Genomic DNA, 19,255 nt, shown 5'->3' with positions numbered 1-19,255 from the left:
AATGTAATCCCTTTTCATAGGTGAGATTGCCCAGAAAGAAAATAAAGGGAAAAAATAAGAGGGTCTCAGAAAATCGACAATAACAAGCAAAGTATCTAAAAAGCCTGATTTACCCTGAATCAAATGACAGCTCACTGATTCCCAGGTCTGAGTAGATAGATGAAAGTACCCACTGATTGTATTTCTTGTTCTGCCTTTAGGGAGTGATGACAATAATCTTAATTCCATCTTTTACGAGCACCTGACAAGGGCCCTACAGGAATCCCTCTGCGGAGACTTAGTTCTCGGTCGATGGGGTAACTACAGCTCCGGCGATTGCTTTATTTTGGCTTCAGACTACCTCAACGCTTTCGTTCACCTGATTGAGATCGGAAATGGCCTTGTCACCTTTCAACTTCGAGGCCTGGAATTTCGAGGTAAGAATCTCTTCTTGGTGGAAATTGTTGGAAGTTAGTTGCCTAAACTTATTACTGTGCAAACGTTAATAAGAGGTCACCATGGGGGCGCCTGGGGTGCTCAGTCTATTGAGCTTCCGCCTCTTGATTTTGGCTCAAGTCACAACCTCACAGTTTCATGGGTTTGAGCCCCACGTTGGGCCCTACACTGTGTGTGGAGCCTGCTTGGAATTCTCCCTCTTTCTCTTGGCCTCTTTCCTTCTTGCACTCTATCTCTCCCAAAATAAATAAACAAACAAACAAATAAGCTTAAAAAAAGCCACCATGAAAGAGGAAGGATTTCATGCCTGTCTTTCAGATTGAGAATCAGGGAGCTGGCTCTGCCTACCTTTATTTACGTATTCTGAGGGAACAGTGAAGTGAAGCGTACCGTCCGGTGTGCACCTTTGGAGTGGCAAGTCAGAACTTTGGCTTTCATTTTTCTGGAAACAACTCAGAAGTGATGGGAGGTCACAGAACATGCGAGGCTCCATGTGGAGTCAGCCAGAAACAGAACTTGGGTCTGTGGGTTTCGGCTGTTGTGGTCTGTGAATGGACACTCATTTGGTGCCTGAACTTTTCTTTTCCGCTGTCCAATGATGAGAGGAAGAATGGCTGTCTCTATAGCGTTGTGTGACTTCAGGTACCTGCGGCGCTGCGTGGATGCTTACTGCTCTGTGGCTAATGAGCTGACTGATCTGGAAAGTGTGACCCCAGTTTGACCATTAATCCAGTGCTGGGGCTGTGTGGCGGAGCGTGCAGCGATTAGCCTAACCCACGTGTCCATGTTTCGGCCTCCTGTATCCTTTGTTTACTCCCTCATCCAGCGCATGTCTTTCTCACACCTCCTCCATGTCAGGCCAAGTTCTAAGGCTAGAGATGCAACCGTTTTGTGACCTGAAGGACGCACACCCTTGTGATGTTTGCCTTCAGTGGAAGATGCAGAAAGCAAACAAGGAAACCCATCAGCAAACTAATGACCCCTGGTGGAAAGGGCTGTGAAGGAGGTGGGGCCGCCGACCTAATTCACACTTCAGGAGATTGTCCTGGTAGCTGTGGGCAGACTGTCCTCCAAGAGGGCAAAAGCAGAAACAGGAAGGCAGTGGAAGAGTGTCTCATTGTCACCCAACCAGGAGAAGAAGGTGGAGACACAGAAGCGCAGGGAGAGCTGGAGGTGGGAAGGGCCGGGCTCCATGTTGGGGGCTCCCAGAAAAAGGAGGCTCAGCCTGCTTCCCGGTTTCCAGCTTGAGTGCCTGGGTGGACAGAGGTGCATTTCCAGAGACTGGGAAGCCTGAATGAAGAACAGGCCGTTGGGGTCTGGCAGTGTAATCAAGAGCTCCATTTTGAATATTTATTTTTTAAATGCCCTTGATTCATCTAAGTGAATCTCTCAAGTAGCTAATTGGACATGTGAGCCTTCTGTTCATTCAGGAGACATTTACCAAGCGCCGGGCTAGGTGCCATGGCGACAGAAGTGAAGGACCCCACCTTAGGCATCTCGGAGCCTTGCTGACTAGAGACTCACCCTGAGTGACCACCACCCAGGGAAATGAGTGCTGTGGGAGCACTGTGCATGGGGCGCTGTGGGGACCAGAGCAGGGGCAATGGGATCAGACTGGCATCTGGGTCAGCAGAGGAGAGGCTGCAGTTGGAGGGGAGAGGCAGGCAGAGGTGTGATGATAAAGAGACCCCAAATAAACAGATGTGGTTTCCAGATGGTTTGGGAGAAAGGGGTCGCAGACCCTGAAGAGGTGAGTAGGAGCCAGGTCACCACCATCCAGAACCTTCAAGTGACAAAAAGATACCTTATAGCCAAGGATAAATAGCCATTATTTTATATCTTTAGCACAATTATCTAATTCGTTAACCGAGTCTTTTGGTTCTAAGCATTAGTTTTGTGAATATCCATTCTGTTTATTAGCATTCCTATATATATTTGTACAAAAGATTTTTTTTTTAGAATGGTGGATTCTCTGGTTTAGGCACGTATTCTGTGCATCCTTAAAAACATTAGGAATCGAATTCAGAGAGCTTATTTTGGAAAAGATTATGGTGCTGAAGGATTAGTGATCAGATTATGCAGAACAAATGGAGAAGTGTATCCCTGAAATTTTGCACAAACTCCAGAAAATGCCTCAGGAGGTAGTAGAAATTGTCTCTGGTAACAGACTTGTCTCTAGTGAGTGCTTTTGGGTTTTCCTGGACTTCAAAGGAAGGATTCTTAAAGTTAGCCTAGTTGAACCTGAGTTCATAGCTCCTATCTATCACAAGTTCCAGGCAGCTGACAGCATCTTTGGCAAATTGGCCTGGTTTTTTAGTTTAAAGGCTCAAAGTCAACTGGACTTGAGAAGCATGCAGCACTTTGTCTGCTAACCCCACGTACCACACACGGCGTGCTTCTTAGCCCACCGCCCTGAACATTTGGGTTTCACCTCCTATCGTTTTAGAGAGTGTAACCAACTGGTCACAAAACTTAATGGTTTCGGACAGCTCGGATGTCTTCTGTCTCACGGTTGTGAGGGTGGCTGGTAGCTCTGTCATTCTCGCCCTGTGTTACTCATGCAGCTGCATTCAGCCAGAAGATGAACCAGGCGAGAAAGTCCAAGTACCACCCCCAGAGTGGGCTACCAGCTCCGGCCCCCTGGCTATCCTCCAAGTGCTGCTCCGTGTCTCATGGGCTGGACTCGCTGGGGTCTGGGTGACTGTGAGGCCTCTTACAGCCCAGTCCCTGGGACAGGAAGCAGGTCACCCCCATCATGTTCTATTGGCCAAAGCCATCCCCAGGGACAGCTCCGATACCTGGGGTCCTAACACATTGCATGAATCACTGGGGCCAGTCTCATAACAACACATCAGAGTCCTGAAAGTACCTCAGAGGAAATATGGAAGGAGGCTCAGAACTACCGTACATGGTCGGGCACGAGATAGAGGCCATTGTGTTTGGTGAGGCTGCCCCAGAGTGTCTCCCTAAGTGAGTTTTCTTCTTCTTGCCAATCACTGCTGAAATGTAACCTGCCTACAAGAATGGCCTTAGCATAATAATGATATCTGGAGAACAAATTGCCAGTTAACCTGCCCCATACCACTCACTCCTATACAATACATTTTCTTTGACTTAATTGTACTGTGGTCTGGAACAGAGGACTATGAAGAGAGCGTGACAAAAATCTATCTAAGTTATGCTTTAGTTGCAGGAGGAATCCAGTTGGCCTAAAACGACTCTTCTCTTTTATACCTCTCTTTGCAATACATGTTCCAGTATTCCCAGGGAAGATCTTGTTTTCTTTCTCCTCCTTGAGTATTTTTCTAAGATATCCCTTCAGTATTTCACTTTTTCTTCCAATTCCCTGTTTTCCCAAATAGCAAGCTTTATATTTGGGTCATGTTTGACCTACTTCAGTACAACCTGGGGCAGTCACAATAAGGCTGTGCTGGTTCTCCTTTCAGAAGCACACTGCAGCCATCAGCAGAGAAATGGATAATGCACCCCTGAGGAAGGGGAAGATAGCCTCCCATGGCCAGGGAGCAAGAGATGTGCCTGTCTATTTCTCACTGCAGAGGATGCATTTGTATCAATAGGAGTTTTTAGTTATAAGTAACAAAAATCAACTCTAGTGAACTCAACCAGGAGAAGGGTTATTGGAAGATATTACATAGGGCACAGACTCTCTGAGAAGCCTGGAGAAGCAGGCTTGGCTTGGTGTCTGTAGCTCAAGAGCCATGTCTAAAATCATACCACAGTGCTGATCCCATGAAACAGTCCCATCTTGGCTTGGGGATCCAGGTCCTGCCCTTATTTCATTGACACCCTGACCCTGAATGCTACTGGAGCTCTGGCTGCTGCCTCCAAAATCTGAATGAATAGTGCCTGCCACCACCTCCCTCATAGAATATGTGCCATGGACCAGCTTCTTTGTGTCACTAGCTCATTCATCAAAATCTGGGGTACATCTGATGAATGAAGCTGACATCATAGGTGAATGCTCTATAGTCAAGGGAGGCTGGGAAAGAGAGTGTTTAATTCTCCGCTCTTAGAGGGGGGAGATGATAACTGCCTCTCACTGAGACTCATCATATGAGTCCATTGGTTGAAGTCAAGTGAGCGGCTGTCATAGTTAAGTCCCACATCTCAGTGGACACAGTAGATGCTATGTTACATTCACATAGGGTCCAGTCAATGAGAGGAGGTGGTAGGGGTGTAGGGGATGGTTCCCTTCCACCATCAGGGGTCCTGGCTAATAGAAGCTCTGCTTATTCCCTAACGCATCACTTTAGAGGTCACTCTGGGCTTCAACATCAAGCTGGCAGAGAGTGGAGGGTTGTCTGAAAGACAGGTCTAAATCTGGAATATATCATTTGCTCCTACATTCTATTGCTTAGAAGTGACATAGCTGTGGGGGCACCTGGGTGGCTCAGTCGGTTAAGCGTCCAGCTTCGGCTTAGGTCATGATCTCATGGTTCGTGGGTTCAAGCCCCGCATCGAGCTGTGTGCTGAACTAGCTCAGAGCCTGGAGCCTGCTTCAGATTCTATATCTCCCTCTATTTCTGACCCTCCCCTGCTCGTGCTATCCCTCTCTGTCTCTCAAAAGCAAATAAAAACATTAAGGAAAAAAAAAAAAAAGAAGTGGCATAGCTGTAAGAGAAGTCAGGGAATGTCTAGCTGAGTACCCAGGAGAAAAAGTAAAAGTGTTTGGTGAACAGTTAGCCAGCCTGGTGTACTGGGCAATTTTCCAACCATAGGGTAAAGGTTTAGATCCTGGGTAGCCCAAAAGAATATTTAAAGTCCAAGGCACATCTTATTTCTTTTGGCTGGTACCGTAGGGAATGATTGAAACCAGTTCAAATCAAGAATACAAACAAGGAAGCCACATTTTTCTTTCCAACTCTTTATGGCTCACGCCTCCTAGAATAGAAGTAAATTCTTTTCTTGTTCTTACAAAAACAAGGTACTGTTGCCTCTGCTGCTCTGGGGTTTGAGTATTACTTGCATTTACCCAACCAGGGAGCTTCTCAGGAAACCACTGAGGACTTGACAGAGTAATCATTGGCTTGAAATCCAAGTCAAGATAACAGATAATGTACTTTAGAAGGCCAACAGTGTGAGAGGCACCAGGTTCAAGATTTTTCTAAAGGAATGGAATCCATTGGATTTTAAGTCCCGTTTAACCCTCATTCAAACAGACAGACACAGAAAAAGGGAAAAGTGAAGGTCGATTATCTGTTCGATCCATTTCTGTTCTCCTTTAGCCATCCAGGTGACCCAGGCTGATGGGTTCACCCATTTTTGTTAGAAGGGGAGAAAAATGAAGGGGGAGTCACAGTGTTGCAAACAAAAGAAGCCAGGCAACTTGAAGATACTGTCTGAAGTGGGGAAGAAGCAGGAGTAGGGGCAAAAGTAAAGGGCACTGGAGGGAGTCTTTTATGAGATGCATGTGAGCTCTGAGCTAGGGAGAGAGCACTGGCCTGTGAAGGTGACATCCACCCTCAGAATGGCTACAGTCTTGTTGCTTCCTCCCACTTAATTAATGGGAAAGCCAGGCTCCAGAAAATGAATGCTATCTGCAAGCTCACAGCTGGTTAGTGCTGGAACTAGGCAAACCCACGTGACCCTCTATCTCTTAGCCAGAACTTCTCTTTCTGCCTGATCCTTTAGCCTTCTTCTTTCCTTTTTCCTCTGGAATATTTGTTTGGATTTGTACTGTAATGCTTATTTAGTTTATAAAACACTCAGTAAACTGGGATAGAATGCCTTCAATCACTGGACCATCCTTTTGAAAGCTCCACATTTCTTTTCTAGTTGCAAAAAAAAAAAAAGGCAACCTCAAAACCCATTTTTATCTGAGGATATTTTACAGAGCATCACAAATGACATGGTCTCTCAAATTCTCAACTCCATTGTCAGAGCCTTGGTGTGATTTCTAAGTTCCTATTGTCTTGCTAGCTATGACAGCCCATCAGATCAGGAGATATAAAATACTTCCACCATATGATACACTCATATGTGTCAGAGTTGTAGAAGTTGTTACATTAGAGGAGGTGAGCTGGATATATAGGAGGGGTTGCCAGAGAGTAGGATGTTTGAAATGAACATTCATAGAGGGCAACAGTCTTTGGTAATTACAGTCTAGGTTCATGGTGATGGAAGTGATTGGCTGAGGTTGAGTGGATGAGATCATTCGAGGAGTGGGGGTCAGGGGCCAGGATGCTGCAATCTCAAGAGTGATGGGCCAGAAGTACACAGGACAGTGACAGTGACCCCAAGCTAGCATCTCCACTCAAGGACTTGGAGTGACCTAGAGAGGGTCATGGAGGAAGGCAATGAAGGAGAATGGTGTGGGGTAGACAGAGAGAATAGCCTGACAGTGTCACTGAGAAGCAAGAGGACATTCTCCATCTGCCTCAGCCCCTGGGGCGAGAGGAGTACAGGAGAACAGTCATCCCCACGAGGGGACAGGGAGAGCTAGCTCTCCAGTAAGGCACCGAGGAGAAGAGGAGAACATTCAGAGAAGCTGAGGGACAGATCCCGAGTTCCCAAGGGCACAGTGAAAAGATCTCAAGACTTTGTGGCCTGTGTGGAAGTCGGGTGGTAGTTAAGATCGGGTCAGAAAATGTGATTTATACAGCTCTATGGAAATTAGGCTACAGGGGGTCCTGGGTCCCCATGGTAAATGACACAACTGCCATAAAGCAACATTCTCTCAAGGGTGATGAAGCGGATCTGTCATCTCAGGCTGGGTCACATGCGTGGGAAGTTTTGAGGCTGCTGAGATGAAATTTAGTTATGCATGCAGCTTTCATTATCCTCATTAATACAGGATTGCTACATTTTTATCACAGCAAGATCCAGATTTTTCCAGAAATCTTCTTAGGGGGTGTCTTAGGAAATATTAAAGTGTCATTTGATAAAGTGGGTTTTTGGCAAGCCCAAGAAAAACGGTATTAGGAATGCATGATGTTATGTGGACACTTACCTTTGCTATTAGCTGCCTCACTACAATTTTCCATCAAATGACTCTTTTTTCAATATTTCTTTATGATGAATAACGGCATTTGAATATATGTTATATATTATATATACATTCCTGTGGGATCAAATACTTCCAGTGTTTGCTCGTACAGTAGCTCAAATGAAACACAACCAATAGTATAGATTACTTTGTCCTCTTATTTAGAGCAAAGTCATGATGAAAATCATATTTGTTTTTAAGAGTTTGTATAGATCGTGAATCTTTGGGATCGGGACGTGACCACAATGTGTAGACATGTGGCCGCATGTGGTGAATGGTCAATAAATGTCTCCTGGTAATAAAATAATAAGTAATAATTTAAAAACCAAAGCTTATTTTCAGTATTCTTGCAAAGTTGATATATGCAGCTCTTTATTCATGCAGGCTGTGAAATATTGATTGAATCAAGTTCTGTTAGATGGTGAGACTCTCGAAGGCTAAGGTTCCTTGCCTTGGTCATGCCCAAGGCATGTATGTTGACTGGTACACGCAGGATGCCCAGTAAATATCAGTTGAGTAAGAAAGTAGAGGCAGGCTAATGGTTCCTGAGCATCAGTTCTCTGCCAGGTACCATACCAAGCACTTCAACTATAGTTCTCAGCATATTCCAGAATATTCCTTATAATAACTCTATAAAGTGAGAAGGTGTCATTATCCCTATTTGAGACATAAAAAAAATATTAGGAGAATGAGGCTCCAGGCTTCACAGTTGTCAGTGGTGGAAGAGGGGTAAGCACCCCTGGATGGGATGTCCCCTAAGTAGATGACACTGCCTTGGAAGGAATGGAGGGAGAGAGGGAGAGAGGGAGGGAAGGAGGGAGGAAGGGAGGAAGGAATTTTTTTCAAAATTCTCTCTGGTGTTGAAACTTAAAAGTTTTACCTGAAAGCAGTCTTAAATATTAATATGGCATCATCATTGCTAGCAGCTCAGTTTCTGGAATGATCTACTTACTGCCTTAGCGACTGTGAAACCCGGATGGCTCTTGCAGAACGAACGCAGAAAGCAAAGGCACATTTATCAGGATGTAGCCACACATTACCATCAGATCTGTCTGGAAAATATCAAACTGGGATTTATGTTCCTGTTTGTGTGAAATGTTATCAGCCATCTCATAGTCTGGCTGACATCCTATAATCACTGGCCTGGGGGAACATTTTTAAATACCTGGGTAACTTAATCTTATCTAAAGTGAATCCAACCCAAACCTTAACGCTCTAGAATTCTTTCTTCTCTATGGCAACATTCAGGTCATTAGTGAGTTCCTTTAGTTCCTACGCCTACAGGGCTCAAGTAGTCTGTTAAATCTCTTGGTTCCAAACTTTACCCCTAAAATAATAGGTTCTCCTTTCAGAATTCCTAGACACATATTTTTCTTCATTTCAAATTATGTGACATGTGAACGAGAGGGACAGAGCCATGTTTGTCTAGATAGCAAGTCTGGGAAGAAAAGAGGCTTTGCCGTTGAACATGAAAACATTTTTTTTATGTTTATTGTATTTTTGAGAGAGAGACAGAGACAGAGAGCATTAGTAGGGGAGGGGCAGAGAGAGAAGGAGACACAGAACCCAAAGCACACTCGAGGCTCTGAGCTGTCCGCACAGAGCCCAATGCAGGGCTCAAACCCACGAGCCATGAGATCATGACCTGAGTGGGAAGTCAGACGCTCAACCGACTGAGCCGCCCAGGTGCCTCCTGCATACTTTTTTACGTTTATTTATTTTGAGAGAGACAGAGACAGTGCCAGTGGGGGAGGGGCAGAGAGAGAGAGAGGGGAAACAGAATCCCAAGCAGGTTCCCCGCTATCAGCGCGGAACACGATGTGGGGCTCAAACCTGCAGACGGTCAGATATGATCCGAGTGGAAATCAAGAGTTGGACATTTAACGGACTGAGCCGCCCAGGTGCCCCAGAGAGTCCACGTATTTTAATGACACTCAAAAATAAGTTTGTGGGAGAAAAGCACAATAATACAACTCAGAATGAAATATAAATGAGAGAATGACGTACCTGTGTAAGGTCGAGTGCACTGGTCTCGTCTTCTGTAAGTGGGGCAAGGATGCAAGAAAAGCCGTATCATTCACAGAGATGATGATTATATAATTCAAGGTCTCTTGTCCCCGTGCTTCAAACTTGCCCGATGTAAGTTACCATGTACACAAAGGGCTTCTTGGTGCATTTCATGTCCTCCTATGGGCTGATAGGAAAAAAGCAAATTCAGGGAACTTTCGCTTACGATCTGTTAAACCATATTAGACAGTATATGCTTAGGAGAAAATACTGATTTTAAATTCAAAAGACCAGACCCTTCTCCAGGAGAGGCTGCTTTGGAGGCCCGGTGTTATTATTTATACAAAAAAGAGAAACTACACCTGCAAAAGCTGGTCAACGCGTGCCATAAATGAGATGCTACCTGAGAGATCGCTTTTCAAGGTGACTAATACTACATCAGTCGATGACGTTTTGAAATCAAAGTTCTCCGAGAGAAAAAAATGCTGTGTCATTGCAAGGTATTCCTCCCGCTTTTAAAATCCAGCTGGGGAGAAGCACAGGGTGTTATATGGAAACCAACTTGACCATAAACTATAATAAAAAAAAATAAGTAAAATCCAGCTGGCCAGACAGGTCATAAGAAAATTTTTATTCATATGGCTGTGTCTTAAACGAAATTGAGTCTCCTTGGAATATAAAATGATTACAGCAAAAACCTCTGCTCTGCCCACAAAATCAAACACGTATAAATGATTCTAACATATTTACCCCCTGCTGTGCCCTGGGCCAATACACTTCTTCCGTGTGAACCTTGAAAGGTGGTCGACTCCAGTGCTGCTCAAGGCCTGGAGTTTGGGACTAGGAGAGAAATCCTCCAGTAAAATTATAAAGACCTAAAACTTCTCAGTGTCTCAACAGACCAATTCTACTCCTTGATCTACTTCTGCTGTGTGACCTTGGTCATGTCTCTATCTTTAAGTGTGGATTAATTTCAAGGGAGTGATTATCAAATGGATACATAGCCATCGGGAAACGGGATGTATAATAGGGCAGCTTTACGTATAAACATGTTCATCACTGTAATGATTGTTTCTGCCCAGAAATGAAATCTGGTGAAGTCCAGCAGATGGAAAAGCCTCCTCCTAGGGCAGGTACCTGGGGACAGATGTCCTGCATGTGCCTTTAAGCTCCTGTTCCAGGATTCTGTCTAGGCTAAGTAGCGTGGGGTGGAGGAGGGGCTGAGAAAGGCATCTCCATGCTTTTCCTGGAAGAAAAAAACCCACACTATGACTTTCCTGAAAATAACAATAATTTAAACACTTTAAAATGCCTTCTCTTATGTTATTTCATTTGGTCACATAATGGGCCCTTGATATAAATGACCAGCAAGAGGCAATGATAGTTTAGATTTCCAGCCTCACCCTTGTGGATGCTGTACCCCATTGGCATCTGTCATTGTATGTGTGACACACTATCAGAAGGACGCTGAGGAGGGTGCTTCTCCAAGGACAGCTGGCTGGGGCCGAGGCTTGCCTCACCCATCTTGTGTTTCCGACACACAACATGCAGGCGAGGTCTAAACGTTCATGGAAGTGATCTGCTCTGAGCTTAGCTTTGACCATTTTCTGGTGTCCTCCTCCTTCTGTGGCCCTGAGCAATTCGGGAACGATCTTAACTATGGCCTCAGAAGGCAATGCAACTTCTAAAATCCGCACACACACACCCCAAGGAGTGTCTCTAAGCCCACCTGCAGCTTGAATCGAAAGCCCTGGCTAAATCCTATCCCTGCCTCGTTAGAGTCCACCCCATGGCCAGAGACTGCTTCTCTCCTGTCAGTCCCCGCCTAGTGACCTCATAGCACGCATATGTAAAACGCCAGCCCGGTATCTGACACGCAGGCCCAGTGAAGGCAGTGACCGTATGAAAACAGTGCAAATCAATGTCTAGTGAAGTTATTCTAAAACATGATCACTGGGTAACACTAAGCATAATAATGATAGTACATGCGGTTTTCTGGGGAATTCGGTCAGTCGGAGACTTCGGGACAGCTGAGCGGTGTTTCTCAAAGTACTCCCATCAGATAAGGAGGAAAATTGGAGAGTCAGGAGCCCAGTCTTTACAATGTGTTGTGCATTCAGGCTTTGTCTTGCATGTTGTAAAGCAGGGTTGTAAAACAAGCTGACATTTTCTTTCAGCGCAGCCTTCCCTCTGCAGGGGACCTCTTTTTTTAAGTTTATGTATTTTAGAGAGAGAGAGAGAGAGAGTGCAAGTAGGGTACAAGGAGAGAGAGAGAGACAGAGAGAATCCCAGGCAGGCTCCACACTGTCAGCACAGAGCCCGATGCAGGGCCCAAACTCACAAACCGTGAGATCATGACCTGAGCTGAAATCAGAGTTAGTCAACTGAGCCACCAGGCACCTCTGCAGAGGACTGTTTTTAGTGTGTCCCCTGCACGTAGTGGCTGGGCCTCTCCTTCATTTCCTCTGACCTCCTGGTAAACAGCTTCTTCCTTAGCTCCTGTCCCCATCACTTTTCACCTGAAGTAGGACTGTGGGTGGTGGACTTCTTGTCCCCAGTCTCTTCTTTGCTCCCCCAAAGCAGCAGGGGAATCTTCCTTAACTACAAGTTTTACTCGTGTTTCACTGAGACTCCAAAATCCCCACAGCCTGCCTGTTACCTACAAACTTAGAGTTCACGTGCCTGCTGGGAGTCCAGTTTCTGCTTGAGCCGGCCTGCCCTAAGTCCCCTCTCCTGTGGCCCAGGCTTCCGGGCCTGGATGGCACCTTCCCCACGGGGTTGTCTGGAATGGAAGCAGGGACACTCTGGGTGGATTTTTGGCTACCGGGCCTTCTGTTTTAGCCAACTGTTCTCTTTGGCTCCCCGACCCTTCCGAGAGGACGGCAGCCTGGCTGGACCAGGAAACTGGGGACCTGCACAAAGCGGCCACACAGAATATCTCCTATCCTGGGCTTAACATTCACTACTGCTCAGTCCACAATAATTGTCAGAACTGGGTGGAGAGAAACGATCGCATAGCAAGGATTTCTGCAAAGGGATCGAGTTCTTCTGCCCTCAGGATGCTCTAAAATCTGCCCTTGGAGACACGGGACCTCTAGAGAACCACGTTCCCAAGACTGAATTGGTTCCATCACCTATGGAAATGCTTTCACTTTATTGCATTTTGGCCATATTAGAACAGTGCATACTTTCTGGGCAATGTCCCTAAGGATGGTATTCACCGTGTCACACAGTGTACCTTTTATTAGGGTCCTGGGAAGTTTATGTTTCTGGTGTCTTTGCTTGAAATAGCCAAGATCCTTCCAAGCAATTATTTTTGTTGTTGTCTTAAGGAAACAAGAAACGATTCAAGTTTTCTTTCCACATTGCCTTCTAGAAAGCCCCAGGGAAGTCTGTGGCCTACCTTTAGTAAATAGATACGATATCACAGAATACAGTTAGAGTCTCTTGATATTATTCTGGCTTCATCATAGTTTTTCGTGTCCCCATTTTTACTTAAATTTTTATCATTTGCCAGTGAACTGTGCATGCCTTTTTAAATTAACTTCATTCCTTTGGGGAATTAAGTGTGAATAAATAAGCCAGGCCCAGTCTGTCGCTGGCGCAGATGGCAAACAGAACTTAAAGGGGAGCAACTCTTGCTCCTTGGGGGAACCGGCAAAGGGAGGACGGAAGGGTCGGTGGTCAGGAGAGCTGCCCCGTCCAGCAGCGAGGGCCGCCCCACATGGTGGCCACACTCAGGGAACTGATATGTATCCTCTCTGGTAAGACATCTGGGGTCTTTCAGACGCATTTTCAGTTCAAAAAATTAATTTCCACTGCTTTAATTAGGCATTCTCATTTATCAGCACTAAGGCTCTAAGACACTCTAATAATTTAAATAATTTAAAAATTATTTGATGGATGCCTTCCTGTGTCCCACTGACTTAGACCACAAGAACATAAAAGATGCCATGAGTCAGTTTCAGTAGAAACACCAGACGGAATCTATGATCTTGCTTTGCATTTGAACAGCAAAGTAGTACGTGTACAGAAATGACTGGGGTTTTTAGTTTTGTATTCTTTTGCAACATGATTCTGCCTATGGATCTTTTGTTCCTAAGAGAAGGTACAGAGACCTACCTTAACTGTGAGTGTTTATCAAAAGCCTTTGGCAATTAGAGTGTCCCTGTCAAGTAGCTATGTTTCATGGTACAAGGTTTCCTCAACAGTCCTGGTCAATGCAGAGATGTACCTGTGCTCCTCATGGTGTGGGACTTTCCTACTCTTGTGGCAGAAACCTAACTCCACATTGTATCACATACACACACACACATACACACACACACACACAGCTTCCAGTTTGCTTGATGTAAGGGAAAATTAAAAGAAACCTTACATTCAGCTCAACATGATAAATGCCAGACCTGGATGGAGAAATATGGAGAGAGAAATCGTAAAGAAATACAGATTTTTGAGGAATGTCATTTGACCAGTTTTGCTCATTTATTGGAGGTGAAATCCTCCTTTATGCTTCTTCCTTGTGGAGTCTAAGAACTGTCTCACTTCGTTCACTGAAAGAGGGTTTCTTGCCGAATTACATTATGACTTACGGAAAACCAGTGTTGTTAGTGTGCCATTTGGTAGATGAGACATCTCCCACCCCCGAAGTCTAGTGGCTGCGAGTCCAAGAGTCCCAGAGGGTGGATCGGTCAGGACACTGTGCTCATCACTCTCTCTGGAGGCCCCAGAGCATGCGGTCTGAATTACTGATTGCTTATAGTTCATGTATGTATTTCTATACATACGGAGCAGAGGGAATAAAAACTTTATATTGCAGAATGAGCTAAGAGACCCTTGAAATGCTTTTAAAAAAGAGTGCTTTCAGCTAAGACCCAAAGCCGTGAGGTCGTGGGGAAAGACAAATGGAATCATAAGATATGGGATCGGCCCTTCACTGTTACACTTTATGTAACACTCCCTGCTTGCTTTCCCCATCCTGCCCCTGTGCCACTGATTGTTATCCTAACACTTCTGTCTGCACATTGTTCTTTGAAGGCTGTGGTTTCCCATTTCTGACTTGTTATGACCATCTCATTTATGAGTTCTATGGAGAAGTTTAGTATATACATTGATTTTCTTTATCTGCCAAATAGTAATATAACCTGCCATGCATTTTCTCAGTGGATTTTCTATTGCCTGTGCATGCAGTGATGGCGATAAAAATCTTCCTTTCATTCATTCATTCAGGCATTCCACTGGCTACTTGTTAGCAACCGCTAAGTAGCTGCTGCTATGAATAATGGTATGGGATCTTGGAAAAAGGGAACGGTACGGAAATGGATGTAGGGACAGTTTTTATGTCTAAATTCAGTCTCAAAAGACATGCAGACAGATTCAGAGACTTATCTTTTGGCCATGTCTGAATAACCAATACTGGATTATACTTCTTGCCATAAACAATAATAAAACTAGGGAAAATATATTAATCAACTGCTTTCAGATATTGAATAGATAATGCAAGCCTCTGATCAACAATAGAAAAAAGACACATGAGTAAAGTCCATAATTACCCTCGCTTTCTTCCTTATCTGTAGTATGCAGGGAGGGGGCAGATAGAGTACAGCTGTCTTGCTGAGGTAGTGAGGCAGAATCAGAGTTCTGGGCTGCTAAGGTAGCTGGACTTTGTGGGGCAGAGTATCAGACAGGAGTGAATTTCGCAAAGAAGGCACTGTGAAAATCTGTACAGGGATCCTCTTTAGTAATTGGTGAATATTAACCTGCCAAATGTTAGAGGCAAGTCCTGACAGAGAATAGTAACTGGGGAGGTGTGAGCTAAATAGAGAATATGAAGGCTTTTTATGCTTTTTCTTGCAATTGTGAATGGGATCAGTTTCTTGATTTCTCTTTCTGTTGCTTCATTATTGGTGTATAAGAATGCAACCGATTTCTGTACGTTGATTTTGTATCCTGCAACTTTGCTGAATTCATGGATCAGTTCTAGAAGGCTTCTGGTGGAGTTGGTCAGGTTTTCCATGTAGAGTATCATGTCATCTGCGAAAAGTGAAAGTTTGACTTCTTTTTTGCTGTTTCTGATGCCTTTTATTTCCTTTTGTTGTCTGATTGCTGATGCTAGGACTTCCAGCACTATGTGAAACAACAGTGGTGAGAGTGGACACTCCTGTCGTGTTCCTGATCTCAGAGGGAGAGCTCTCAGTTTCTCCCCATTGAGGATTATATTAGCTGTGGGCTTTTCATAAACTGCTTTTATAATGTTTAAGTAAGTTCCTTCTATCCCAACTTTCTCAAGAGTTTTTATTAAGAAGGGATGTTGTATTTTGTCAAATGCTTTTTCTCCATCTATCGACAGAATCATATGGGTTTTATATTTTCTTTTGTTAATGTGATGGATCACATTGATGGATTTGCAAATATTGAACCAGCCCTGTAACCCAGGAATGAATCCCACTTGATCATGATGGATAATTCTTTTTATGTGCTGTTGAATTCAATTTGCTAGTCTTTTGTTGAGTATTTTTGCATCTGTGATGACAGCACAGGGCCTGGAGCTTGTTTCAGATTCTCTCTGCTCTCCCTCCCTTGCTTGCACTCTGTCTTTCTCACAAAAATAAACATTTTAATTTTTTAAAATAAACTAGCCCTCCTGAACCTTCAAAAAAACAAGAGAGAATAAGAAGGCTGTAAGGTACCAAAATGTAGAAATTCCAGTCATCCAGTAGAGACACCTTGTTGAACACCAGGAATTCAACCAAGGCCCCAGAAAGACTAAGCTTTGGGAGGAGAGATACTGTCACCCTAGAGGTCTATTCTAGACACTCTCAAACAAAGATTAAAAACAAGTTAAGAGACTCTTAAATACAGATAAGAAACTGAGGGCTGCTGGTGGGGTGTTGGGTGGGAGGAAGGGCTGAAGGGGTAGAGGGGCACCAAGGAGGGCACTTGTTGGGGTGAGCCCTGGGTGTCACATGTAAGTGATGAATCACTCAATTCTATTCCTGAAATCATTGTTACACTATATGTTAACTAGCTTCGATTTAAATTTTAAAAAATAGTTTCAAAGGGATCAAGCTGACAAGCTCATGTGCAAATATATTAACTACCTATCAGAACATAATTCTTTGAAAAGACCAAAAAATTAAAAAAGTCCAGGTCAACACTATAGCATCAACAATATCCAGCATATAATAAAAGTTCTAGATATGAAAAGAAGGAGAAAAAAGTGATCCATAACCAGGAAAAGAAAACAATAAATAGAAGCACACCCAAAGATGTTGGAGATAACAGAAAAGAAATTTCAAACAGATATTAATATGTGTAAGAATTCAGAGGAAAAATTATCATAATGGATGAACTGCTGGAGACTATTATGGGGAAAAACTCAACATTCTAAAAATAAAATACAATGTCTGAAATGAAAAATTTAGAGGATGGAAGAACTTGAAGACAAGGCAATAGAAGCTATCCAAACTGATGCAAATAATAAAAGGTTAAAGAAAATAGAAACTCAGTGACCTACGGGGACAATATCAAGCATTCTAACATATGTGTAAAGTTGGAGTCCAAAAGGAAAAGTAATAAATAAGAACAGAAAAAAATTGAAAAAATATTATTCAAAAATTGTCAGAATTTGATGAAAAATATCAATCCATAAATTCCTCCTGGGGGAGGCACACCCCAAACAGGATAAACACAAAGAAAACCAAACCTAAGCACATAATTCTCAAACTGGGGAAATTTAAATAAAGAAAAATCAAAAGAGCATCTGAGATTATTCTGTCATCATTTTGTCAAGATCACGTGAAAGTTTGAAAAACACTTTATGTACAGGGAAACAAGCATGTGAATTATCATTAAAATCTCATAAGAAATAATGCAAGTCAGAAAATAGTGCAATGATGTTTTTTAAGAGCTGAGAGAAAAGAAAACTATCAATCCAGAATTCTACAGCTAAAAAAAAATCCTTCAGAATTGAAGGCAAAATTTACATATTTCCAGAAAAATAAAAGTTGACATAATTACCAGCTAACCTCCACTGTAACAAATGTTAAAGGCAATTCTTCAGTTTGGAAGCAAATGATAGCAGTTAGAAAATTGATTCTACATAAAACAATGAAGATTGTCAGGAATGGCAAATATATGAGCAAAGACATTCTTTTCTTTTTAAAATGCTTTTTAAAAATTTGACTGTTTAGAGCAAAATAATGACAGTCTATTACAGGATTTAAATATATGTTAAAGTAAAATGTTTGACAACAATAACAGAAAGGACATGAAGGAGCCAATATATCATTGTAATAATCTTACAACATTACAGGAAGAGTGGTATGCAATCTATCTATTGCAGATTGTGAGAAGGTGAAAATGAACTTTGTAATCCCTAGCCAAAATAAAGAAAGATATTTTATAATGATTGAAGGGTCAATTCATCATGAAGATAAAACAGTCTCAAATGTGCACACATCCAATAACAGAGGCTTAATAAAAACTAGGTGAGTTACAAAATAATTAAACTGAATGAAAATTGAAAACATCAATATAAAAAATGTATAGGATACAACCAAGCTATGTGTAGAGAAAAATTTACAGCTCTAAAGGTTTGTAATAGCAAAGAAGAAAGGTTTAAATCAATGATCTAAGCAAGGGGTTGGCAAAATATGCCTATGAGCTTAGAATGGCTTTTCTATTAAATGGAGGGAGACAGAGAAGGAGGGAAAGAAGAGAAATACAGGGAGTAGGAGATAGCAGTAATACAGACCATATGTGGCCCACAAATCTTAAAATATGTACAAAATACAAATTGGCAACTTCTAACCTAAAGTTTCACCCAAAGAAACTAGAAAAAGAAGATGAAATAAAACCTGAAGCAAATAAAAGAAGAAAATTTTTAAAAGGAGTAGGAAATCTATGGGCCAGAAGATAAAAAAAACACTAGAGGGAAATTATGAAACCAACTGTTTCAGGAAAGACCTCTAAAATTGAAAAAACAAAAAACAAAAAACAAAAAACTTTACCCAGACTGATCAAGAAAAAAACAAAAGATAAAACACAGATTATCAAGATCAGAAATTAAGGAGAGGACATTACTACAGATCTTACAGACACAATAAAGACATTTTATAAATTTGACAAGTTAGGTGAAATTAAAAATTCATTGAAAAATATAACTTTCCAAATTTGACAACAGAAGAAACAAAATCTGAATAGACCTATATGTGCTAAAGAAACTGAATACATAAGGAAAAACAAAACAAAACAAAAACAAACATCTTGGCCACAGAGAGAACTCTAGAATCACTCTGTCACTATTAAACATGTAAACTGTATTAAACTCTATTACACATGTAGGTGTAGGCAAGAACTATCACCAATATTGCCTAAAGTCTTTCAGAAAATAGAAGAGAAAACACTTTACCAATTAATTTCATAAACTCAATATGTATACCAGCCAAAGACATCACAGGGAAATAAACCTATAGTCCAAAGTACATTGTGAATGTGTATATGCAAAAAATCCCAACAAAATATCAGAAAACCAATCCAGCAATATATAAACCTGTGATGTTTATCCCAGTAATGAAAGATTAGTTTAATATGTGGAAATTAATCTATATAGTTTACCATATTAACAGAATAAATGGGAAGAACAGTAAAAGCATATGATAGAATTAAATACGTATTTCTGATTTTAATACAAAATCTTTTGTTAAAAAGTTTTCATGTTTTTATTTATTTTTGAGAGAGAGAGAGAGAGAGAGAGAGTGTGCGTGTGTGTGTGTGTGTGTGTGTGTGTGTGTGTGTGAGCAGGGG

General features: G+C 42.5%; 1 protein-coding gene across 1 annotated transcript in view; it reads left to right on the top strand.

The window, feature by feature from the left end:
- PCNX2 (pecanex 2) overlaps positions 1–19,255 on the top strand; it is a 292,774-nt gene that overhangs the window by 235,269 nt on the left and 38,250 nt on the right. The window contains exon 26 of the mRNA XM_029919353.1: positions 201–416. Coding sequence (XP_029775213.1) covers positions 201–416 — 216 coding nt within the window. The remainder of the gene's footprint in view (positions 1–200; positions 417–19,255) is intronic.

The sequence above is a fragment of the Suricata suricatta genome, chromosome 2 (genome assembly GCF_006229205.1).
Source record: "Suricata suricatta isolate VVHF042 chromosome 2, meerkat_22Aug2017_6uvM2_HiC, whole genome shotgun sequence".
Lineage (NCBI taxonomy): Eukaryota > Metazoa > Chordata > Mammalia > Carnivora > Herpestidae > Suricata > Suricata suricatta.
The sequence above is the reverse complement of the archived record's forward strand: the minus strand, read 5'-3'. Positions and strand labels throughout refer to the sequence as shown.